Consider the following 27,350-nt stretch of genomic DNA (forward strand, 5'->3'; position numbering starts at 1 on the left):
GGTTACATACGGGGGTTATTTCGGGCAATAAAATCAGCTGCAGCCTTCTTTAAGTAACTATCCTTGCGTTTATTTTGGGAACTTAGTGAACACTCATATTACCGTAGCCAGATGGTGGTATGAGCTCAAGTCCAGTGCTGTAACCACTGTATCGCTTATTTTAGTCGAAGCAGAAAAGGGGTATGTCATAAGAGGCGTGTCCAAAAATATCCTACCTTTGGCCAGAAAAAACATTTCAAACACCTGACGGGGTTGGGACCCCAATCCCCTTCAACGTAGGCTCCTTGGGCTTGCACACACTTAGCCAACCGATCCTTAAACTGCTGGAAACACCTCTGGAACTCTTCTTTTGGAATGGTGTTAACCTACGTCGTCGTGTTCCGCATTCTCTCTTCTCTAGTCTCAAAACGGGATCCTTTCAGTGGCGTCTTCAATTTTGGAAACAACCAGAAGTCGCAAGGTGTCATGTCTGGAAAGTAGGTTGGCGAACGGCTGTAAATCCATGTTTGGCCAAGAAATTTTGGATCAAGTGCATGAATGTGCGGGGGCGTTGTGGTTGCCAGTCTGTTGCCGTCTACATGTCTGGTCTTTTGCGCCGAACTGCGTCACGGAGTCGCGGGAGGACATCTTGATAGTCACTGTTTGTCCTTCCGGTGCGTATTGGTGATGCCCAATTCCACGGACATCAAAAAAGACAGAATCACCTTGATATTGCTTCGCACCTGCCGCACTTTCTTCGGCCTTGGGGACTCGGGATGCTTCAATTGAGACGACTGTCTTTTTATTTCTCGATCCTACCCGTACACTCATGACTCGTCTCCAGTTATCACGGTATTCAGAAACCCAGGATCAGTGCTGGTGGTGTTCAGAAGGTCCTAGGAAACGTCAAAACGCAGGTGTTTTTTCTGGCGACAAAAACATGGGGCCGGCCGTTGTGGCCGAGCGGTTCTAGGCGCTTCAGTCTGGAACCACATGACCGCTACGGTCGCAGGTTCGAATCCTGCCTCGGGCATGGATGTGTGTGATGTCCTTAGGTTAGTTAGGTTTAAGTAGTTCTAAGTTCTAGGGGACTGATGACCTCAGATGTTAAGTCCCATAGTGCTCAGAGCCATTTTTGAACAACAACTTGGGCACGAATTTCGTAGCCACTCGGTGCATGTTCAAATCATCAAGCAAAATTATATGTGCAGAAACTTGACTCACTCCATCCTCTTGGGAAATCTCCCGCACGGTCAAACGACCATCCGCCATCACAAAATTTTGCACCCTCTCAGCATCAGCTGCACTCCGAGCAGTTTCTGGCCTGCCAGAACGCTGGTCACTCTCCGCTGATGTGCGGCCATTTTTCAGTCTGTTGAATCACTCCTTAATTTATGTTACACCCGTCGCATCTTCTCTAAACACCTGCTGAATCTTACGAATTGTTTCGCTTTGAGAATCACCAAGCTTTTGAGAAAATTTGATACGGAGTCTTTGCTCAACACGTTCAGTCATCTTGAGAGAATTGGTAATCCGACGAACACGTTGTGTAGTACCTCACTCAGCGACCGACAGGCAGCGACTGACGCCTTGAAAGGCAGAGACAAAATTCAAGCTTGCGCATAAAGGTCTCTTCCTTTACTGAGTACAGTGGCATAGCGCTATCTTCTCGAAAATCAAATGTCGGATACTTTTTAGACAGACCTCGTGTTCTGCTTCCTGGTGACTTGAGTTCCCTATAAAACCCGTCAGAATATTTTGGGCGCTATTCTCGTTGCAACTGAAAATCCCTCATAGCTCTGGATTTTATAAGTTTTCTGCAGCAGTGTCACTGCAGTTCTTGGGGGTTTTTTCCCGAGGTACCAGCCGATGTCAGAAACTAGTTACAGTATTTAGAAAATAATCACAGTTATCTGAAGGTTACCTATCTCAAAGCAACTTACTATGTATAAATCTCATACGTACTATATGTTCTCATTGTCTAAAACTTAACTCCGTCCGAACAGGCATTGGAAGGCCCTACTGTACCGACCGGCCGCCGAGTCATCCTCAGCCCACAGGTGTCACTGTATGCGGATATGGAGGGGCATGTGGTCAGCACACTGCTCTCCCGGCTGAATGTCGGTTTACGAGATCAGAGCCGCTACTTCTCTATCAAGTAGCTCTCCAGTTTGCCTAACAAGGGCTGAGTGCACCCCGCTTGCCAACAGTGCTCGGCAGACTGAATGGTCACCCATCCAAACCGACAGCACTTAACTTCGGTGTTCTCATTGTCAATTAATTATAAAGTAGATAGCATTAGCGTGATTAACAAAGGATTGTGCTTTAATAGGTTTGGATTTTACACTCTAAGCAATTGTGCATAGTTTCCCTCGACTCTCTATCTTCCATGAAAGTAAAACTACCTTTCCTCCTCCATTTCGTTGGTTAGCCGGTCTACCCAACAAATCTGCACTATTCTTCTATAATTCAGTTTATTGGTGTTGGCTTACGCAGCAACGAATGGTGCAACTAATCAGTGTGTCCTTGTGGCTTCGACTTCTTGCTATGTACAACTTCATCAACATTGGCTGCTACACTGTAATCACAAGCAATCAGCGATTGGCAAAATCCTTCAAATTTGAAAGGACTAGTCAGTGAACCAGTATCATGTGAACAAACGAAACAGTGTTTGAAATATGCTGGTGGGCATTTTCATATGGCAATGCCGATATAGAAACGTGGTGAAGAAAGAGTAATGCTCTGGTATCTATGACTTCCATGGCCTAGCTATTGAAATTAACCGAAATAAAAGCGCCTCGGATTTCACCTCTGTAGTATTCCAAACATGCGGCGGCACCAATGGGCTCCAGACTGAATCGTGACAACAAAATGAACAACTTCTTGACAATCAACAGAATTGCGCCTCTATTGTCGATCCCACTACAGCTGTAGGTATCTGTTTTGGCATCGGTAATACCCTCAGAATATGCAAGCCGTCCTGAACGCACTAGACACAGAGGAATTTTGAGGACAGCCAAAGAACATTTGCTGGACTGATGCAGTGGACATCCAACACCAGGGGCGAAGCACAACTACTCGTCATGGCTACGAAGATATCATTGTTTGCAACTGTTCTTGTTATTTTCAACCTATATTTCCTAAAATACGTCGTTCCGAGCCATACTAATAGTTTCATTACACGATAAATCATACTCACGAAAGCTCATAATTGGCCAATATTCGAGCTCCAGTACGTATTCAAAGGTCGTTTGTTTTAAACCGTCGCGATATAATGATCTCTTCGCAAACGTTTCACACGGAACATATCCATGTTACTGATTAAACCACGCACCCGCTATCGCTTTGTAATCACGCTACTTTTGATGTCAGATTTCTAATTTTTGTATCCGCATGCTTCCCTTGGCGTTTAAAATATTAATAATTTATTATATTTGATACATGTGTTACGTTCCATGATTTATTAAACTAGTCGTTATCCTGCTGGGCACTTGTACGAAATTCCGCCACTGTATGTACACTGCAAAAGCCTACATAAAATTACGTTCGTTTCGAGGGAAACAGAATGCGTTCCCGAATACTCGAATTAACAGAGCTTCGTGGTTATGTTCTCTGAAATCCTAACACTTTCTCGGAATGAATATGGACATACAGGACGTGTTGTTATTTCAGGCAGACCAAATTGCTTGCTCGGGCAAACCTACATTACGAACGAGATGAAATTTGAGAGCAGCACAAACGCAAATTACACATGACAAGGGCCGGTCGATTGATCACCTGTGCTCATAAACGAAACATTTCAGTACCAAAATTGCTATTCTTGTCCATTGTATATGAGATCAAGCTATGCGAAATCATCACACAGACTATGCTCTGTACCCTGAAAATACATTTTGATAGTATTTGCTCCACAAGACACGAGAGATCAAACTAGGAAAAAGAGATTACAGAAAGTTACACCATGTTCGACTGCTGCAAACACCGACCGTTTGCGAATTTTGATAGGCTAATCAGTAACCAAACAAGTGGGGCCGTTCGCTGAGTTTGCTTCTTACTCGTGGCTGTCGCGTTAATTCGTGCTCGTAAAGTCAGCACCGGAAAGCAGGGAGGAAACATAATTAGCGAACTTAATTAGTGAAGTCTGGCACGGAACTTGAAACGTAGAGGCACAGCTGCATATTGAATAAATTCCGCTTCAGTTAGAACTTAAGTGGTACTCCAGTAACTTGAGCCTAAAGAAACTCTATTAACTGCTCCAAGACCACTGGAGTCGAGCGATCAAATCAAATAGAGAAGCAAAGGTCGGGCGATGCAACCAACTGCAGAATGTCTGAGCTGCACGAACGGCAAGGGGGCCGTCGGTTCTTCACAGCGTGAAATATCGCAGATCGTAATTGCCTTAGATCGTCGCTCGCAACACCGTGTTCTGCAATTCTCTGAAGTTGCACCACCTTTGCAAAAGCTACTATAAAGGGCGTTTTTTCTATTTTCCCATAACTATGTAAAGTAATCAACGATACTCATATGAGCTGACATCCCTACTATCCATTCTTTTGAAGAGATCGTTGGTGCCTCTAAAGAAGAGGCAGCTAAAACAGAAAAGCACAGAAGTATAAAACCATGGTCACCAGTGGAAGCAATGTAATTATTTAGGTTACCTTGTCGTTATTGTAAGCCACTGGCCATTCGAACTAGCTGATTTCTATCTTGCAAAAAAGTTAATGTCTGTTCGGAGATACCAAATACACGCAGAAACAGGGTCTCGCAATGGGGTTTTCATTATCCTGCTGCCTTATTAACATATTCGTCACTACGGTCGAACATAATACGATCGAAAACCTTAAGTTATTTTCCAAAAAATATAGTGATTCGGGAAAGGTACATTGATGACATTATTATATTACGTAGATGTTCTTTTCAGGAATGTACGATTTTATGGACAAATAAACCTAAATACAACACAATATTCAGTTAACTATGGAACGAAGTGAAAATGGAATCTTTTTCGTCTTTAGATTTATGATGAAGTCTGAAGCTAAGTTGTAAAAGTTATTCCATTCCACGGTGGCACGGTGCTACAGCAACTAATTTCGAATTATTACAGGATAAAAACAGACTTTATTGCGAAATTATTTAATATCAATGACGTGTTTCACCCTTTTGAGGCATCATCACACTATGTGAAAGAAGCTGGATATGTAACCCACCTATCATAAGCCATATAAAATGGAAAATGTATGCAAAACTAGCTGGATACATAATCCAACATAATCCATCCGTCATAAGAACATGTAAAGTGCTAGGTAGACCTTGAGCACAGCAGCTGATTCCACCATAGCAGAATAAAGAAGGGCCACGCTTGCAAAATAAACGTGGTATGAGCCAGCCGCACACAGCACACTGCCCGTTTGGCGTGCACACAAATATTACTGTGAATATCAGTAATTGCACACACATGTTACTGTGACAAATAGTAACATTTGTGCGCACACCAAACAAATTGTGTTGTGTGTGGTTTTATACCAATGTCTCACGTGTAATGGCAACTAAAAGAGCATGTGATGATGAAAAACTGCCTATCAATCACAATAAAAATAAGTACTTGTCTAAAACGATGAACTACATACCAGACGAATATCAAGACTCTTCTAGATCACTGTTCCATTGTCCCACAAACAATTCTTTCGTTTAAACAATATATACACTCCTGGAAATTGAAATAAGAACACCGTGAATTCATTGTCCCAGGAAGGGGAAAATTTATTGACACATTCCTGGCGTCAGATACGTCACATGATCACACTGACAGAACCACAGGCACATAGACACAGGCAACAGAGCATGCACAATGTCGGCACTAGTACAGTGTATATCCACCTTTCGCAGCAATCCAGGCTGCTATTCTCGCATGGAGACGATCGTAGAGATGCTGGATGTAGTCCTGTGGAACGGCTTGCCATGCCATTTCCACCTGGCGCCTCAGTTGGACCAGCGTTCGTGCTGGACGTGCAACCGCGTGAGACGACGCTTCATCCAGTCCCAAACATGCTCAATGGGGGACAGATCCGGAGATCTTGCTGGCCAGGGTAGTTGATTTACACCTTCTAGAGCACGTTGGGTGGCACGGGATACATGCGGACGTGCATTGTCCTGTTGGAACAGCAAGTTCCCTTGCCGGTCTAGGAATGGTAGAACGATGGGTTCGATGACGGTTTGGATGTACCGTGCACTATTCAGTGTCCCCTCGACGGTCACCAGAGGTGTACGGCCAGTGTAGGAGATCGCTCCCCACACCATGATGCCGAGTGTTGGCCCTGTGTGCCTCGGTCGTATGCAGTCCTGATTGTGGCGCTCACCTGCACGGCGCCAAACACGCATACGACCATCGTTGGCACCAAGGCAGAAGCGACTCTCATCGCTGAAGACGACACGTCTCCATTCGTCCCTCGATTCACGCCTGTCGCGACACCACTGGAGGCGGGCTGCACGATGTTGGGGCGTGAGCGGAAGACGGCCTAACGGTGTGCGGGACCGTAGCCCAGCTTCATGGAGACGGTTGCCAATGGTCCTCGCCGATACCCCAGGAGCAACAGTGTCCCTAATTTGCTGGGAAGTGGCGGTGCGGTCCCCTACGGCACTGCGTAGGATCCTACGGTCTTGGCGTGCATCCGTGCGTCGCTGCGGTCCGGTCCCAGGTCGACGGGCACGTGCACCTTCCGCCGACCACTGGCAACAACATCGATGTACTGTGGAGACCTCACGCCCCACGTGTTGAGCAATTCGGCGGTACGTCCACCCGGCCTCCCGCATGCCCACTATACGCCCTCGCTCAAAGTCCGTCAACTGCACATGCGGTTCACGTCCACGCTGTCGCGGCATGCTTCCAGTGTTAAAGACTGCGATGGAGCTCCGTATGCCACGGCAAACTGGCTGACACTGACGGCGGCGGTGCACAAATGCTGCGCAGCTAGCGCCATTCGACGGCCAACACCGCGGTTCCTGGTGTGTCCGCTGTGCCGTGCGTGTGATCATTGCTTGTACAGCCCTCTCGCAGTGTCCGGAGCAAGTATGGTGAGTCTGACATACCGGTGTCAATGTGTTCTTTTTTCCATTTCGAGGAGTGTATTATAAAAATAAGTGTACAATGAGCGTGCCACTAGAACTCAGAAACGAGTCTCGGTACGATCAAGGGAATTACTTGGCGCGACAGCCGTCTATTTCCCAGCCATGAAGAAGAATCCCGTCTTTACCTGCAGGGCGTGCTTTTGAAGATACAAGAGTTGTCAAGTTTTTCCCTCTATAAATTTCTTAAATATTCCAGAACAATCGAGAGCATTCCAGAACATTCAAGAGTATTCGAGAGCACTGCACAACGTTCCAGAATGCTTCGGAATCTTGCACAATGACCCGGCATGTTCTGGAATGTTCGGAAATAATCTGCAACAATCAGGAATATTCCAGAATGTTCGAGAACATCCCGGAACATCCAAGACCATTATGGAACATTCCGGGACACTCTAGAATGTTTTGGGATGTTCTGGAACATTGTGGACCACTCGAAGGCTTTTTTGGTATGTTCTGGGATTCGTCATTGGTGGGGCTACCCATTGCTAGGGGTATACAAAGCAAGACGCGTCGTGGGCTCGAACGTCAGTTTCCTGTCAGTGACGAACCGAAAAAGTAGTGAAGTGTGAGAAGTAAAAGTTATATAGTGACTGAGTGTAAATCGAAAATAATTGGGTGAAAAGTGTGTAAAGTGCACTTATTGTATTTGGTAACAAAAACTTGATTCGGGTAATATTTTAGACAATGCTCTGAAGTTAAAGAAGAGGAGGTCTTACCAGTTCTGAAACAAAACGGCGAAAAGAAGAAGAACAGTGAATAAACGAGACAGATGAAGACCGCGAAGCACGTTTAACTTCTCAAGAACGACAATGAGCACCGTGAGAGCAAAGAAACCGAAGAACAACGAAATAAACGGACTGAAGAATGAAGAACTGCGACACAATCTTATAATAAAAGACAATGAACTCAAGCCAGCCATGAAGATATCACCCTATGAGAAGCGAGGACAAGTAAATAGCTTAACCTAATAAGTGAAGCCCTCCACTTCGACTCGACGAATGAATACAACAAACATAAATGTATCATAATCGGAAAAACTGATAACATCTGATAATTCTCAAACGCAAAAAAAATCAGTAGATAAACGTCAGTATTCCGTTGCTTGAATGGAAAAATTATTACTAACTTCCTGAGATAAGCTGGGTACCACAGCTAGTTATATTTTATATACCACTGGAATTCGTTAAATAACATCGTATCTACCTTACGCCTCTTGTTTCTTCGACAAACGTGAAAATAAAGCATTATTACACTTCTGGCCATTAAAATTTCGACACCAAGAAAAATGCAGATGATAAACGGGTATTCATTGGACAAATATAATATACTATAAGTGACACGTGATTACATTTTCACGCAATTTGGGTGCATAGACTGTGAGAAATCAGTACCCAGAACAATCACCTCCAGCCGTAATTACGGCCTTGATACGCCTGGGCATTGAGTCAAACAGAGCTTGGATGGCGTGTACAAGAACAGCTGTCCATGCAGCTTCAACACGATACCACAGCTCATCGAGAGTAGTCACTGGCGTACTGTGACGAGCCAGCTGCTCGGCCACCATTGACCAGACGTTCTCAATTGGTGAGAGATCGCAATCGCGATAGGCTGTCCGATCTTTATCAAAGTCGAAAACGTGATGGTACGCATTCCTCCTCCTTACACGAGGCATCACAACAACGTTTCACCAGGCAACGCCGGTCAACTGCTGTTTGTGTATGAGAAATCGGTTGGAACCTTTCCTCATGTCAGCACGTTGTAGGTGTCGCCACCGGCGCCAAACTTGTGTGAATGCTCTGAAAAGCTAATCATTTGCAATCACAGCATCTTCTTCCTGTCGGTTAAATTTCGCGCCTGTAGCAAGGCATCTTCGTGGTGTAGCAATTTTAATGGCCAGTAGTGTAATAGACATGTAATATTATTCAATGAATTTTTCTCCAACCAAAGGCCGTCGGTTCTCTTATCACAATATACAATACAGCTTCCACTACTAAAAAAATACCATAGGTTTCCTTTCTTCGGAGATATTTCTGATAGAATAGGCAAATGCCTAGTTCCGAAAAAACACAACCCTGGCTTTTGATATTCCTCAGAGCAATGGCCAAAAATTTTGATGCAAGGAATAAATGCTTTGTGGTAGGTTTACGTTATCAGATGTCTACTGCATCTCTTGTCAACAATGTGATGGCTGCGTGAAATGAGGATCAGTAGTAAGTGCGTATGTAAGCGACGGAGGACATCAGCTCACGGACATACACTACTGTATGCAAATCAATATTTTATAACAGAGAGAAATTTTCCGAACCTTATAAAAATCTCCTGAGGTCACCTTTAACACCCAGATACAACTACGACATAGATGTATTTGGGAAATTTTTACTTCCTAACCAGACAGACCAGTGTTCTTATTTTTCGACAACGAGTTTTGCTTTATTTTAAATTCTGCACTGATATTCAAATTGCGTGGAATAATCTCAGTTGTTAGTAGCCGCATCACACGGGATTTACCGTATAAGTTTTCTAACCACACATTTTGTATGTTTTATATCACTGGTGATTTAAATTATAATTTATCTTTATGTACGGCATTTTCCCTGTTTCACTATGCCATTCAGTGTACTACCCCACTTTCTCTAGAGCAATCTCGCTGGGTTTTCAGATACCACTGTCAATGAAGTTTTCCTCATGGTTGCTTGCATAGGGCTCTGGCAAGTTCAGTGTTCCTTATGGCTGTACCATCATTGTCTCCAGATGATAATATGGTACATTTTTATTGGTGTTTAAATATATTTTCACACGCTTTGCACAGGTTATTTTATTCTTCCCACAGCAAAAACTCGTCTTATTTTGTATTAGGGACACACCGTTTTTATCAAATTGACAAACGCTTCCAGAAAGTTTTAATTTATCAGTGACGTGAAGGACGGCGAAAGACTTCAGGACGGCGTAAAATATTGTCGTAGACACAATTTACGTAAGTACCTAATGTACAGGCCTATTCTATTCCATATATGAATATTTACTAAGCCAGAGCTAAAAAAATTGTAAAATACCTCCTTTTTAATCCCTGTTTAGATCAGCTGAGGATGCGCCTTAATTGGCGTGAAAACAGTCGTGATTTTCATGAAAAAAACTTTCTACAGCCAGAGTGGTATTATTTTCTGTCTTATAAAAATGTGGACATTTGGGTGCGGTTCCCGCAATTCAAAATAATACGATGTCTTTGCATCTCTACCATATAGTGTATCCACGGTGTTTCGCCTTTCGAAAATCAATTCTTCGTGTCCTTTCTCCTTTGTAGCTCGTAGCTGCCTTCATTGCCATAAGATGTCACACCAAACGCCAGTTGAATACCGAACAGGTAACAGTCCATATATGAAACACCATTACTACAAACCATAACTTAGATACACAAAGCTTCCTCGTAAATCAGCCTTTAGCCTGAATACAGAAACAGAAAAACGCTGAGGGGGACTTTATAATACGAGTATGTACACATTTTTCGCCAGTACTTAAATAAAACTACATATGATTCATTGTCTGCTTAGGTATAATAGTGTAGCATTCCGGTGTTGTCAATTCCCTACTTACGCAGCATATCCAGATATCTACCGTTTCCTGTTTTTGCTCTATTGCGCTGAGATCGCGTTCTGGACGGTAAGGCAAAATCGGGAGAATTGAGTGTTAAGTGACACGGTGCGGGGGAGATGGCAGAGGGAGGAACCAACAGATCTTCCAACTGTATTTAAAGCTTAATTTCTTTCTCAGTACATGTCCTGCTTTAATAACATATTGATATGTTGCCCTAAGTCAGTTATCATGGTGATCCTGGACGTCTATGTGTATTGGAATGTCATTTCACAAGCGTATTTGCTTAGCGTTGTTCAGGTGGGATTGTGTCTCAAAATAGGTAGAAATTACGTAGGGGTTGCTTTTATAGTTGCAGGAACAGAGTAGTAGTTCACATTACCCGCCCTTACGGTACTGTTTAGCCACACAGTACAGGAATGCTGTACAGTGCAATGTAGAACAGAGTAAAGGAGTAAAGAGCATAGAAGGAAGAGAACAACACATGCCACCAACTTGCGCACAAAGCTTTTTCTATTTCGGGAGTTGCTAGCTGTTTTAGAGAAGTACTTCTTCCAATGTGTTGCCTCAGACATCATGCAAAGGTAGTGTCTTGGTAAATGCATCTGGTTTCGAAACATATGACGAAGTTTCAAGTATGCCGAAAAACGGGAAGATACCGATGCCTGAGCAAGAAACTTCTGAGACGGATGTTATATGTTTTTGTTTTCTGCTTTCCATGCACTAATGGGATGAGACGAAACCATAACATAGAACAAGGGTAAGTACTCTCTCACAATCACTTTACAATGGTGTCCATTACTTCTTTTCCGCCGGCCGGTGTGGCCGAGCAGTTCTAGGCGCTTCAGTCTGGAACCGCGCGACCGCTACGGTCGCAGGTTCGAATCCTGCCTCGGGATTGAATGTGCGTGATGTCCTTTGGTTAGTTAGGTTTAATTAGTTCTAAGTTCTAGGGGACTGATGACCTCATATGTTAAGTCCCACAGTGCTCAGAGCCATTTGAACCATTTCTTTTCCCCTGGGCTATCGTCCACAGATTGCGGTGCCACAGCAAAGTCGGCAGCACGAATCAGTACCACCGAAATTATCGTGGCCTTGCTGCAGTCTCGAACGACGTATGTGAGGCGCTCCACAACACCACGTCTGCCTCTCAGCCACAACGGCGCCCTCGCACTGAGGCCAATGCAGTGTCGAGCACGCAAGAGCTCAGCCCCAGTTCAAGATCTCAACTACAGCAGTTAACACCATTGTCTAGGACCAACGAGTAGTTAAAGTTTATCCAAAACTTGTGGTGTTGTTAATGCTGAACATAATACCTCACTAAAAATGTTTCTTAATTAGTGCATCAGGTGCAGGGCTACTTAATAGTTGCAAATTATCCAGTACTCCTGTGGCAAAAAAGTGTGTCAAAATCTTTCACTCATTAATTCAGTAACGTTACCTAATATTTCATGAGTTTTAGTTTGATGAGCCTTCTCCAAGAGCAATCAAACAATGCTCGGTTGTGGCCAGATGAAAGTGGTTTCGCCTGGTCACACCACCCGTAGTAGAATCAAGCTGCAAGAACCTAATTCCTGCGCAGTACTTTACAGAACCTCAGCAAGTGGCTGATTTTCTGGTCATTCATTATGACAGAAAAACAGAGACAGATACACGGAGGTGACAAAAGTCTTGAGATGGCGATATACACATATACAGATGCCGGTAGTATCGCGTATACAAGCTATAAAAGATCAGTGACTTGGCGGAGCTGTCATTTGTACTCAGATGATTCATGTGAAAAGGTTGATGATATAATTATGGCCCCACGACGGGAATTAACAGACTATGAACGCGGAATTGGAATGGCAGTTGGGGCTAGACGCATGGAGCAGTGCATTTCGGTAATCTTTTGGAAATTCAGTATTCCGGGATCCCTGTCAAGAGTGTGCAGAGGATAGAACATTTCAGACATTACCTCTCACCATGGACAAAGCTGTGGCCGACAGCCTTCACTTGACGACCGAGTGCAGCGGCGATTGCATAGAGTTGTCAGTGCTAACAAAAAGGCAACACCGCGTGAAATAATCGCAGAAATGAATGTGGAACGTACGACGAACGACTCTGTTAGCACAGTGCTATGAAATACAGCGTTGTGAGCTATAGCAGAATACGACCGACAGTAGTGCCTTTGCTAACAGCACGACATAGCCTGGATCTCCTCTCCTCGGCCGATGACCGTGTTGGTTGGACCCTTGATGACTGGAAAACCGTGGCGTGATCAGATAAGCCTAGGGTGCGAGTGTGGATCAAACCCCACAAAGTCACGAAGCGCAGTTGTCAGCAAGTCACTGTGCAAGATGTTGGTGGCTCCATAATGATGTTGGATGTTAAGGTTTTTAACATGGCTGTCAATCAGCGACTGTCGTATAATACAAAATTTTGAAAAACACAGTCCTCAGTCGAAACACAATTAATTTGACCTACTATTTTTTTGGTTTTTATAACGTATCTATTATAGCAAGCAGTAATGTCATTTAATGGATTATTTCGTATATGTCTTCTTTATGCATTTATTCTGGAATTTCTGTACAGCAGGCAATCATTCATTAGTTGTATTTTATGTTATGCAGTATCCTGATATTGTAATTACCTCATGTACACCGTTCACTTGTTTGTTTATTTCGCTCTCTGCAGTTACGAGAGATGTCTACAAAATAGCTTGTTTTACCAATTAGCCACCAGATGTCGGTATTGTCTTGAAGCTACCGTGGCGCTCAAGTCACACGATGTTTCAGTTTTGTGTTGACTATAGCAGAGGACACATGGCAGCCCCTAGTGGCTTGCACCTCTGTTGCGTTTTACTTTATTTCTGACTATCTGACGCTGTCAGGTATGAGCACAGCTTTCGTATTTTTTGGTTAGTTATGCTGTAACATTTAGTTTTAATTTTGTCTGAAGAAGGTGTCCCTTGTGACACCGAAACCTAGGTCACCAATTAATTGTGTTCGCGACTCAGGAATGTGTTTTTCAAAATTTTTGATGTGGGATGTGTTGACATGCAATGGCCTAGGTCCTCTGGTCCAACTGAATCGATAATTGACTGGAAACGGTTATGTTGGGGTACTTGGAAACAATCTGCAGTATTCTTTGACTTCATATTCCAAAACCAGTATGGAGTTTTATTGGTGACAATGTGCGACAATTTTCCACGATTGGTCTGAAGAACATGGACAATTCGACTTAAACACCTATATCGCTTTAGATTAAAAAGGTTCAAATGGCTCTCAGCACTATGGGACAACATCTGAGGTCATCAGTCCCCTAGAACCTAACTAACCTAAGGACATCACACACATCCATCCCAGAGGCCGGATTCGAACCTGCGACCGTAGCGGTCGCGCGGTTCCAGACTGAAGCGCATAGAACTGCTCGGCCACACCGTCCTGCCTTTAGATGAAACCTGTCGATCACCTTTCGGACATAATCGAGAGGTCAGTTTGAGCACAAAATCATGCACTGGCAACACTTCCTCAGTTATGGACGGATACAGAAGCAGCTGTAATGACACATTCCGACGCAGAGACATACAATACGTTAAAGGCTGCGCCAAAGATTAAATTGAGAGCATGTAGATTATACTCTTTGTAATGTTCACATTGGATTCTCTTTTGTTTCATACTCAAAGAAGGAGTTAAGAGACACTTTCGATAGTTACCTTGTAGAGGATGGACGTAATTTTGGTGTGTGCGGAAAGGCAGCCATATTGTTAGTATTTATGGTTTGTGCGACGTGCAGAGCAAGTGCTATAGTGTTGTGAATAAAAAAACTAGTGAGAAGTATCTAAGTTTTACGAGAGTTATTTAAAGCGACGTAACATTGTATTCCTTGGTTTCCACCGTCTTGGTGAAGTGAACCGATGCCGACTCAGGAAGTTACACACCGTCAACAAAGAGAACATCGATGGCGACTAATGAATTAATATTGTGGCAGAAGGACGAATTCTACGTCTAAGGTGAGAACTCTGAATAAATCGACAATGACGTAGAATTCAAAAATGTCATTAATCGGAATGGTAAATTATACTTCACGCAGCAATGAATTTGTCCGTATTCAAACCGGTCAATACAGTCCGTAAAAAAGCCCTTTAAAGATTCTCAAGTTACAGTTCCGTATATTTTTTTATCTATTTCGCCACACGGCGTGGCTTCGTGCAGAGGACTTGCAACGACTTGATGAGTCCATGCCACGTCGAGTTGCTGCACTATACCTAGCAAACGGAGGTCCGATACAAACTTAGGAGGTATCCCACGACTACTTTGACCTGAGCTTTGTGCGTCACACACTTGACGCTCGCGGCGTACGCCACTGCTTGGACGGCTTACCTGCTGCCGGCGAGGTGGAAGACGCGGAGCGCGGGCGGCGGCAGCGCCTTGGCAGCCTCGTTGACGTAGCCGCCCAGGCCGAGCCCCAGGCCCGGCACGCCGCCCCCCTTGCGGCGGTGCGCGTGGGCGGCGGTGGGCGACGCGCAGCCGCTGCCCTCGCTGCTGCTCCCAGCGGGAGACGTGGCACCGGTCGGGACGCCCACGGCCGCTGCCGTGCCGTCCTGCTGGCGACAAACAAGACGTCACATGATATGCAGAGTCGTAGCGTGGGTGCAGCGCGTAGGCAGGGCTAAACAGCACTGTAGTGGGCAGGTATCATCGAGTAAATCATGAGAAATTACACAGGCTGTAGTCAGATGAAAACGAGATACACTACTGGCCATTAAAATTGCTACACCAACAAGAAATGCAGATGATAAACGGGTACTCGTTGGACAAATATATTATACCACAACTGACATGTGATTACATTTTCTCGCAATTTGGGTGCATAGATCCTGAGAAATCAGTACCCAGAACAACCACCTCTGGCATTGAGTCAAACAGGGCTTGGATGGCGTGTACAGGTACAGCTGCCCATGCAGCTTCAACACGATACCACAGTTCATCAAGAGTAGTGACTGGCGTATTGTGACTAGCCAGTTGCTCAGCTACCATTGACCAGCCGTTTTCAATTGGTGACAGATCTGGAGAATGTGCTGGCCAGGGAAGCAGTCGAACATTTTCTGTATCCGGAAAGGCCCGTACAGGACCTGCAACATGCGGTCGTGCATTATCCTGCTGAAATGTAGGGTTTCGCAGGGATCGAATGAAGGGTAGAGCCACGGGTCGTAACACATTTGAAATGTAACGTCCACTGTTCAAAGTACCGTCAATGCGAAGAAGAGGTGACCGAGACGTGTAAACAATGGCACCCCATACCATAACGCCGGGCGATACGCCAGTATGGCGATGACTAATACACGCTTCCAATGTGCGTTCACCGCGATGTCGCCAAACACGGATGCGACCACCATGATGCTATAAACATAACCTGGATTCATCCGAAAAAATTACGTTTTGAAATTCGTGCACCCATGTTCGTCGTTGAGTACACCATCGCAGGCGCTTCTGTCTGTGATGCAGCGTCAAGGGTAACTGCAGCCATGATCTCCGAGCTGATAGTCCATTCTGCTGGAAACGTTGTCGAACTGTTCGTGAAGACGGTTGTTGTCTTGCAAACGTCCCCATCTGTTGACTCAGGGATCGAGACGTGGCTGCACGATCCGTGACAGCCATGTGGCTAAGATGCCTGTCATCTCGACTGTTAGGCCGTTGGGATCCAGCACAGCGTTTCGTATTCCCCACCTGAACCGACCGATTCCATATTCTGCTAACAGTCGTTGGATCTCTTCCAAAGCGAGTAGCAATGTCGCGATACGATAAACTGCAATCGCGATAGGCTACGATCCGACCTTTATCGAAGTCGGAAACGTGATGGTACGCATTTCTACTCCTTATACGAGGCATCACAACAATGTTTCACCAGGCAACGCTTGTGTATGAGAAATCGGCTGGAAACTTTCCTCACGTCAGCACGTTGCTGGTGTCGCCACCAGGCCAACCTTGTGAGAGTGCTCTGAAAAGCTAATCATTTGCATATCATAGCATCTGTCGGTTAAATTTCGCGTCTGTAGTACGTCATCTTCGTGGTGTAGCAATTTTAATGGACAGTAGAGTAGATGGAAAGAAGTAAGGAAACAATATTGTTTCAAAAGAAATCCTCATAACTACTTACATATTTATTTCTTGGTGAAACAAGACGATCAACGCCAGCATGGAAAAATATTTGTGGTTGCCTACGTATCTATGATTATTTTAGGCTTTTACTTCTTCGTCCGAAGCAAGTCGATGGCCACGAATGTCTGTTTCAGGGCTCCGACAAAGTGGAAATCACACGGGGAGAAATCGGGATTGCTAAGGGATATGAAATGTCTTCCCTGCAAAACTTCTGCACTGTAGCCGACACGACAGACATGGCAGCTCCGAGAAAGTCATGATGACCTTGTTCTTTGACTTCAAGGACCCGCTGCTCATTGACCTTTTGGAACACGGCGCCACAGCTAACGCACAGCGGTATGACCACGCTTTGCAAAAACTGGAGCGCATAATCAAATCGAAAATGTCATGAATGTTGACACACGGCTTCATTCTGTTGCAGGACAATGTCCGCTCATGTTTTGACAACGTCGTTTAGACCCTGCTGCAGAAGTTTCGCTAATCTCTCCCCAAGCGATATCCGTATTTTTCAGCCCTAAAGAATGACATTCGTGGACGTCAGTTCGCTTCGAACGAAGAGATGCACGCCTAGATACAATCATGGTTCCGTAGACAACCGCGTACATTCTTCCAGGAAGGCACTGGCCCTCTTGTCGCAATATCTCTACAGTTATGACGATTAATTTCCAAATAATGAACAGCTTGCTTATATTTATTCCATCTGTCTCGTTTTCTTTTTTCTGCTCCTTACGTAATACTACGTTTTCGATGATCATGCAGCAAAACTTCAGAATCACGCATGGCATTTTAATTTGTTTCTTCTTTACACCACACTCTAATCTCACCACATTTTTCAGATAAGATGCTGACGAACGTACATGCCAAATTATGTCATTTTACGACACACGGGTCAAGAGATGTGACGTAATAAACATTGAGGAGCGTAAAAAACTACGTTTTCCAAAAAAAGAGAGCGCAAATCTACATCAACATCTGCAACATACTTCACAACCCACATAACGCTCTGTGGCGAAGAGTACTTCTGCTCCGACCATCCCTGTTACACATGCGAATGGAGCGTGAGAAGAGTGATTGTCGGTAAACCTCTGTATCAGCTCTAATTTCTCGAATTTTCTCGTCGCGTTCATTTCGTGAGATTTATGTGGCAGAAAGTAATATATTGTCCGAATCTTCCCGGAAAGCGCTCACCCGATATTTCAATAGGAAACGTCTTTGTGACGTCCAGCACCTCTCTTGTAACGTCTGCCATTACAGTTTGCTAAGAATCACTATAACCCTCTTGCGCCAACTAAACGAACTAGTGACGAAACGCACCGCTCTTCTTAAAAAAAAAAAAAAAAAAAAAAAAAAAAAAAAAAAAATTTATATAACATTTTTTTAAATTGGACTACAAAGTGTAAAATAATTTCTCCTTGTCCCATACAGATTCCTAATGGTTTACGGATAGCCCCGGAAATTAGTGATGGTGAATTTTTAATAGCTGCAAAAATAATTGTAAGATTTGTAACGACAAACGTGGGATGCATGCATTAGGTAATAGGATGTGGACTATTAAGGCATCAGTTATGTATTACATCTGCCCCACATTCTTCGTTGTATGTATGTATTTTCATAGCTAATCAAAATTCCCAAGCACAAATTTTCAGGACTGTCTGTAAGAGTTTGGGGTCACAGTTACGAGAGATAATTTTATATTTTTGAGTCTAGTTTATAAACACGTTAAAACTGATTTTATTTAAATATTTATTTTCTGAATTTTAGTCTTGTCTGTGAGACATTTATCACGAAATCAATCTCGCGTGAACAGCCTGGTATGAGTGTGCATAGGACACAATATTTCGGCAGTCGACCACGTTGCCATCATAAGGTGCTGACCTGATGAGGGCAACGTGGTCGATTGCCGAAATATTATATCCTATGGAACTCATACCAGGCTGTTCACCCGAGATTTATTTCGTCATAAAATACGCCTGCAGAAATTAAAGACTCACAGACATTTATCACTCGATTTCGAACATTTTGGTGAGATTACAACAGAGACGTTTGGTAATTTTAACTTTTTTTCAGTTTCTTTTCACCTGAGTCAACCACTATAATGCTTTCTTCTACGTACATCTCACGAAAAGACCGTGATAGTAAAAATTAGAGAGATTAGAGCCCATACTGAGGCTTACCAGCAATCGTTTGTCCAACGAACCATTCGTGACTGGTATAGGAAATTGTGGAAATGACTGTAGCACGCAAAGAACCCTGCGCCACACACCAGACAAGAAAGCAAGTTAATACTGAATTGTCATCCAGTGCTGAACAATGTTGAAAGTTCCACGTCTACAGATCATCCATAAATGACAGGGGCACATGAAGTACCTTACCCCACACATCAAACAAAGAAGGAAGTTAACACTGCAATGCCATTCTGTCCTGTGCTGTGTTGTGTTGTGTTGAAAGTATCGGGTCTCTAGCTGTTAAGGAACGTAATTTAAAATCAGCTGCAAAATTTGTAACAAGCAGGCAGGCAGAAAAGCGGACTAATAAAAACGTGTTAAAAAGAACTACGTATGTGTTTTCGTGTGAGAGATTCTGCCACTAAGAACAACTGTGTATCGGAGGTCGACAACGCTTTCTTAAACGTGATATAGTTAATCCGTGATTTGAATATCGTCACTTGATTGAAACTGTCTGTGAATAGATACACGTTATATCAGATCCTAAAATCCGGCAGGTCATAGAGACGGTAAGGGAATATAATATCAAGTTGTTCATATACTTCGTGGATTGCAAGAAAGCTTTCGACAACGTGACTTGGTGAAAGTTACGGACTATCTCATCGACATGGGCACGCCGAGACGCCTGGTATACCTGACCCGGCAACTGTACTTTTCAAAGAGAGCGACAGTAACAGTCAGCAACACATTGGAATGAAATAATTTCAGAGATTTTACTGGTCTCATACAGATATGATTTTACGTATATAGACAGAAAGGGGGAATTTAAAGTGGGCCGCGCGGGATTAGCCGGCGGAGGTTCGAGTCCTCCCTCTGGCATGGGTACGTGTGTTTAAGTTCAGTAGTCCTTAGGATAATTTAAGTTCAGTAATATGTAAGCTTAGGGACAGATGACCCTAGCAGTTTGCCAGGGTAATCCACGCAGTTATATGAACCGCTCTGCCAAGGTGGCTTAGACATTAACGGACCTGCATTGAAAGCGAGAGACCGTGGTTCGATACCACGTCTCAGTACAAATTTTCACTGGTCGGTTCAGTCTACATATATAAAATCAATAACACCTCCACACACATCTTTCCTGCTAATTCCGGTGAGAGACGAAGTTGCGTTCATTCTCCACTATTGTTCATTGTATATAGTGAGGACTGTGAGAGATGTTCGTGAATACCAGCATGACGGCACTATTGGAGGTGTCAGAAAAATAAAAATATCATGTACGCAGAAGACGGGTAACTGCAACAGAATAACATCAACTGGAAACCATCCTACAAAGACTGGCCCAACAAAGCGGAAAATGTAGTCTCCAAAACAAAGTTCGAAGTAATGGTTGTAGATCGCCCTAATGACAACAGAGCTGTCATAATAAGAATTGCTGTCTACGAGGTCGTCAGACGCTTTTCACCAACACTAGAGCCTGCAAGCCTGCGATCCGTAGCTGTATTTAGATTGCGAGAAATTTCTACTGCAAAACTTGCTCGCATTTGGAACAACATCTGCATCACTGCCAAGAGGCCTACTCTTGTCCGAACACTAATCTTTCCTATCGAGACCTGCGAATTAGAAATTTAATTTTGCAAATGAAGACGGCGGATCGTTGCTGGATTGCTGGAAATGTGGTGCTATAGAAGATCACTTCGAATATCGTAGCAGGGCAAATTAATGAATCGATCCTGAAGCATTTCGGTATCAGAACATCTTGTCAACAAAAATCAGTTGCAATATTTGGTCACTCTACCAGAAGGTAAGAGTCAATGGAAAGAACGATCACAGAGCGCAAAGTAGACAGCCGAAGACCTAGAGGGCATACACCATTCCGTTGAATAGACAAGTTCCAAATCCTGATCGGAATTGGCCCGCAGCAAACAAGTCACCATGCCCAAGACATAGCTTCGTGGCAATAGGTCATCAAGAGGCTTACCATGTGAAGCCACAAAACCGCTACGTAGGGTTAGACCAAAGAGGGGCACAGTGGCTTTTACTGTTCTTCACACTGAGGCTGTCTACTTAATATGCGAGTATTATGGACCGAACCGTGTGGCTCTCAGGTGTAACCATTGGCTTTGATAACCGCCCTGCTCGAAGCCACACTTCGCGATGACGTTTCTCCTACATTCCATTCTAAACGACCAAATAATACGAAGTCAGACTTTGAACAAAAAGAGCAAACAGCATGCTGGTGCTCTTCGTGACAGTTACTTTTTATCGGTGCTCTTCGTGAAAGTTATTTTTTATCCTATGTTGGAGAAGGCTGCCAATTAAAGCTGAAGTTCATGTATAATTATTTGCTCCGTAGGAGGTAAGCAGAAACTCCCGATGGATCAAGGGCGACAAGCCTCGAGGCGTAACATCAATCAAGGTAGGCAAGGTCACGCTGCACAAGTGAACGCCTCGTTTGCATTCGCAATTAATCACTTACTTCGACCGCCGCACACAACAATAGCTACATTACTTCAACAACTTATCCGTTGATACTGTGAACGTAATTCGTTTTATGTAATTTTCATTATAATAGGTAATCAATTAAAATAAGTGGTATCCTGTCACTAGCAGACGGAAGTTAATCATAATAATAAATTGAAACTTGAAAATCCTGCGTGACTGTTATTAGCCTGTGACCCGAAATGCCTAGAATCGTTAGCTGACAGTCGTTTCCTAATAATGCAATAACGCACTGTCTCTGGACGAAACAAAAAACCGACTGCAGATACAAAGACCGGCAGTTTTGTGACTGTCACCCCATCACGTTGACGACCCGTCATGTTCGTTGGTCTATACGACGAGAAGTTGGAATTCATCAGCAATTAGTGGATCGGTTAGTTAGCTACATATTACGCGGAACATAGCAAGACGTATTGCAACAACCTGGAACGACACAGTTTACGATTTATTGATATAATTCACTATTGTGATACCATAAGAAGGAAGACGAGAACTTGAGTCACGTCAACGTCTAGGTCATTAGAGACAGAGAGAAGTTCGAACTGGAAAAGAATGTGACAGGAAAACTGCGGTAGGAACAATTTCATCGATAACATAAAACGATTTATTAATACAACGTAAAACACAAATTTCGATGACCGGTTGTGAGCTGAACACAGCTCCTCCGCAATACAAACCCCTTGGCTATCTCACATGATTCAGTGCGAACACATATAGATGCCACAAATTCTAGAAGAATACATACATATATACAATAACGAAGGTGGCTTAAGATTGACATTTCCAGGAAGAGAGTGGAGAGTTTTACAACTGTAGGAAATGTGTGCCAGTAACAGGTGCTCTAGCTGTTGTTTATCTTTTATTTTAAACACTGTAACGTTTAAGTCTAATGTAAGGTGTGACGTTCATGTCTAACAAGGAACAGTTATATTAGGTGCTGTTCTGACTGTGTATCTGATTATGTGTGTGTCTGTTTTTACCTTATCCTGTTTTAAACAACCTGTCCACTAGAAAGAGAACAATACTAGTAAACCGAAACTGATTAAAACTTGTGCGCGATAATGGCAAATTAGAGGTAAGCACATTCAGGCAGCACTTTTTGTACTATCGCAAAATATGGGAGAGAGTGTCACAGTAATGATACGGGATTTAGGCTAGGATTCATTAAAGGAAAGGCGTTTTTCGTTGCGATGGAATCTTCTTCACGAAATTCCAGTCACCAACTGTCTCTTCCGAGTGCGAAAATATTTTGTTGACACAAATCTACATAGATAGGAACGATCACCACGATAAAATAAAGGAAATCAGAGCTCGTACGGAAAGATGTAGGTGTTCACTCTTTCCGCGCGCTATACGAGATTGGAATAGTGTGTTTGTTTGTGGTTAGTGTTTAACGTCCCGTCGACAACGAGGTCATTAGAGACGGAGCGCAAGGGGAAGGAAAATCGGCCGTGCCCTTTAAAAGGAACCATCCCAGCATTTGCCTGAAACGATTTAGGGAAATCACGGAAAACCTAAATCTGGATGGCTGGAGACGGGATTGAACCGTCGTCCTCCCGAATGCGAGTCCAGTGTGCTAACCACTGCGCCACCTCGCTCGGTGGATTGGAATACTAGAGAATTGTGGAGGTGGTTCGATGAACCGTCTGCCAGGCAGTTAAATGTGATTTGCAGAGAATCCATGTAGATATAGATGTACTCGACCTTACTACGGCCCTGTAAATCCGGATAAGTACAAAAGTGGTCCCTGTGAAAATATCCATAAACCGTGTCGCCTTGGATAACGCGTTGCCTTGCTCTCAGCACTAATAAACTAACTACAGTTGCAAAAGCCAAAATACAAGATATTTGACTGAGACACATTTAGAATCTGATTAAATAAAAACGACTTGGAACTGGGAGGCGGAACATGACTGAGGAGCATGACTGTAAAATCTTACTTGAAAATCTCATTATACTGTGAAACTGACTGGCAGTTGTTAAGCCATATCATAAAAATTACATTTACGTAAACAACTGATCATTAAAAATACAGTAAAATTCGTTCTACAGCAAAAGATAACAAATACATGAATATTGATTACCTTATTGCAGATCGAAGTGACAATATGTACAAAGATTCATCACAGTTTCGTAATAATATTAGTAGCATTCTGTTACGTAATTTTACTTCAAATTTTATTTACTCTGCCTCAGCGACAGCTGCCTCGCAGCCTTCTTTGACACGTACGTCTTTGCAATCGATGCATCGCTTATGCTCCTGGATAATAGGTTAAAACATAAAATTTTCATTACATATACCTATTTCAACGCATAAGCTGTTTCTGCCTCATAGAAGGTCAACGTTTGATGACTGAACACGTAAAGAATTTTGCCTGAGAATACCGAAAAAGGCGTATTTTAAAATTTAACATTTTTTATTATCACATTGCTGTAATTTACACCAAACAACATTAACAAGTATAAATACTAAATTAACAACATGCACTGAACAGAACTAAATCAATGAAGATGCAACGACACGAAATAATACAGTATAACATCTTCCCAGTTTGGGGATTCCATCTTTTAAGTGAAATTATGGACGATCTTTAAAATACCAATTCACAATCATCGTAACCTAGACAAAAGACTCAAAGTTTCTACCCGCAAATATCCTTTTACGTGTGAACATGTGGGAGACAGAGGATTCCAACGTCATGAACTAAGTGAATGTCCCTACAATTCATACTCAAAATCCGACACTTCCTCTGTCACCGGAACACAGTGCGCAGTTTTCTTCAGTTGTATCCTCTTCTATCGTACTTTCTCACCTAGCTGATCACGAAATTTTTGTCGTATTCGTCAGTCATTGTTTTGCCCTTTGCAAGATAATCGATGTATGTGCAGGTGTCAGAAAAGGCGGTGGTTCACCTCTATTAGCAGCTGTGTAGTGGAGAAAACTGCAAGAATTTAGAATGATAAATCTAACGAATCCAAAATATCGTCACTTGTGCTAGGGAGAAAGAACAAAGGTGCTTCAAGAAACTGCATTGCAGTTACGAATAATTTCTGCAGGCCTGACAGATGCAGCTATGCAAATCAATTACCTGGAAGACATAGTCAACTTGAACAGTGCTAAAGAAACTCTGCACAGAAAACAAAGTGGTCCTAAATATTTAATAACAGATAACGGGCAAGTTGAAAAAGTAAAAAAAAAATATTTGGGGGACATTGTTCGAGGAAACAGTTTAGAAAAATCTGTTTAATGGACAGATACACTAGATAGAAAAAGCGAATAGTATAACTGACAACAAAAAGTGCAAAAAACTTAATACAAAGCTCAGTAGCGAAGCCAGAGTGCCTCTACACAGCGAACCTCAAGTATTAAATTATAAGCCTGATAAATTAGAAATATTTTAAAAGACAGTTATATGATCAATATTAGGCGTTCAGAAATACGTAGCCTTTTGGGAATTACGAAATAACGACAAGATGCATCAGAACATAGAGAATATGTCATAAACAACAAGAAGAGGAATTACTATTTTTGAACAAATTTACAGAATGCATGGCAATAGCTCACCAAGCAGATCTTCAACTATCTTAGAAGGAAAAAAAAGTTATGAACCACGTTGAATAAAGAAGTTAGGAAAGATTCATCCCGAATAACGTGTTCGTGTGACCTCCGGTCCCTACTAATGTTTTGCTACAACATGCTTTCGCAATTAACAGTTGAATCGAAAAAGTCAACTAACTTTAAGAGCTTTTGAAGAGCGTAGTTTTCCTGCTCAGTAACAAACAAAATTAATTACAGAAACAGTGATACATTTCAGATGTGCTCTGTTTTAACTCTCTTTCGTGAACTCAGCCATGAGCTAAGTAAAGTTTTCCGCTGATAACAGAGGCACAGGGGGTAATAGCGCGGCCACAGTGGAATTAGAGGATGTGAGACGGGAATGTTTTTCTGTTGTTTTCCACTGCTAGACGTGTGTGCCTCGTACCGATAATCGTGGTATATAATTGTAGCGGAGAATATTAAATTAAGGCTGTCGCATTTAAATATATGTGCAAGTACTGTTATTAATCAATGAGTCAGCCGCTCGCACAGACAACATAACAACACTTAGTCAAGCAGTTATAGTGTCACAGCTTTGGGTTCGCTGAAGGTGTCAGCAATTTGAAACAGGGAACTATCGACACGAAGTGTTCCTTCTAGCACCGTATTTTAAAGATTAATGCTTGGTTGAGGGGGGTATCGACGGCCGACTTATCGCGCCCTATATACATCTGATTTGCTGGGGGGCTCGTAGCAAATGAAATAACAAATCATAATATCGCTACGCATCCGGCCCAGGCGCCGTCGCACAATGTCAGACTCGCTATGAATAAATAAGTTTGACAACCACTACTCTAGAATGATCTGAAGAAGAAGACGAAAGAAAATTCTGTGCAAAGTCTGTTTTGCAAGACTTGACTCCCGAATAAAAAACGACACGTCCGCGCCTGACGCGATATTATTGAAGTGGAAATCGTTGACAATGGTTTCCTGAAAACATCACGGTTGATTTGACTTGGTGCAGTCAATGCAAAACTGTCACAAAATGACGAAGCCAAGAAATTCACACGAAGTGTCAAAGCTTTGACGACATAAGCGATGTTCAGTCCAATGTGAGGGGCAAGTTGGTTTCAAACGACGACTTTTTCGACAATTTCTGTGCGTTTAACACAAGCGGAGGGAGACTTTGTATAACATCTGAAGCATTAAAACCACCGACTTACAGATTCTCTATTTAGTATTAACGCACTCCTCAAACCTTGTGGACTGACTGCGTTATTGGTGCCCTCTCAAATCTCTGTGCTGTACGTCCCATGAGCGGCAATAACGACGGCAACTTTAAAATCCTAGGTAACGTATTTTTTTGCGAGGTTACATAAAATTGCACAGGGAATCTATTTCTTGTAAAGAATAAAAAAGGCTGGCTAGAACTTATTAAACCTCAGGAGTACTCGCAACAGTGGAAAACCAGTGGGGTGATGAGTATTATTTCAGTAAATGATATTTTTTGTATTCAGAAGAATGGATAAGATGTGCTCTGCGACATATTGTTTCAGAGAGCATTTCAGCACACCACAGATGTGTCACTGGGGTACGCAAAAGTAAACAGCCGGAAAAAAAGACAACAACTTCAACTCTCGCTTTCATCGCCAGACGTAGAAATGTATCAAGCGGTCGTTTTCACAACGAACAGACATTTCACCCACGTATTTTCAGAGGCTTCGCGTATGTTAAGCCGTCCGCAGCTTCTGTTTGCGTGAGGAGAATCTGGAAACAGAGAGATGCGTTTACTGACACAGCAAAGGTAATAGTACCACAATCAACAAGAGGAACACGGGAATATGCTTCCTACGACGTTGCGAAACAAATACAACCTCTGCTCTTTGAAGGAACGACGGATGAGAGGCGCGGTACAGGTTGAGACATACAGTTCGAAGGAACTGTGTAATAATATTAACAGTCTTCAGCAGAAGGGAAACTTCATTTCGCGGAATAAATATTTTTATAAGTCTACATTTCCTGACGTTTAAACATTGCTGCTATCTGATATTAGGTATGTGCGCACACTGGGAGCGTGTATGCAATGTTTATAAAACGAATTATTATAGCAATGTACTACGTTGTTAACTGTGTATAGGCTCGCCATAAATACCTATTTTATTATCTGTCACTGTATCATTACTGGTACGCCTTACAATCTAGTATCTGACTTCGTAATCTCTATCTGACCATCATGTACTAGTAATCCAGCTGCAATCTTCCGGTATCTCCACACCCTTTCTGGTTATTTTTTAACAGTGTACTCGCCATTAC

General features: G+C 43.0%; 1 protein-coding gene across 1 annotated transcript in view; it reads right to left on the reverse strand.

The window, feature by feature from the left end:
* Nucleotides 1-27,350, reverse strand: part of LOC126336213 (EGFR adapter protein-like) — a 683,614-nt gene that overhangs the window by 31,458 nt on the left and 624,806 nt on the right. The window contains exon 3 of the mRNA XM_049999719.1: nucleotides 15,057-15,277. Coding sequence (XP_049855676.1) covers nucleotides 15,057-15,277 — 221 coding nt within the window. The remainder of the gene's footprint in view (nucleotides 1-15,056; nucleotides 15,278-27,350) is intronic.

This window comes from Schistocerca gregaria, chromosome 1 (assembly GCF_023897955.1).
Source record: "Schistocerca gregaria isolate iqSchGreg1 chromosome 1, iqSchGreg1.2, whole genome shotgun sequence".
In the NCBI taxonomy this organism is placed as follows: Eukaryota; Metazoa; Arthropoda; class Insecta; order Orthoptera; family Acrididae; genus Schistocerca; species Schistocerca gregaria.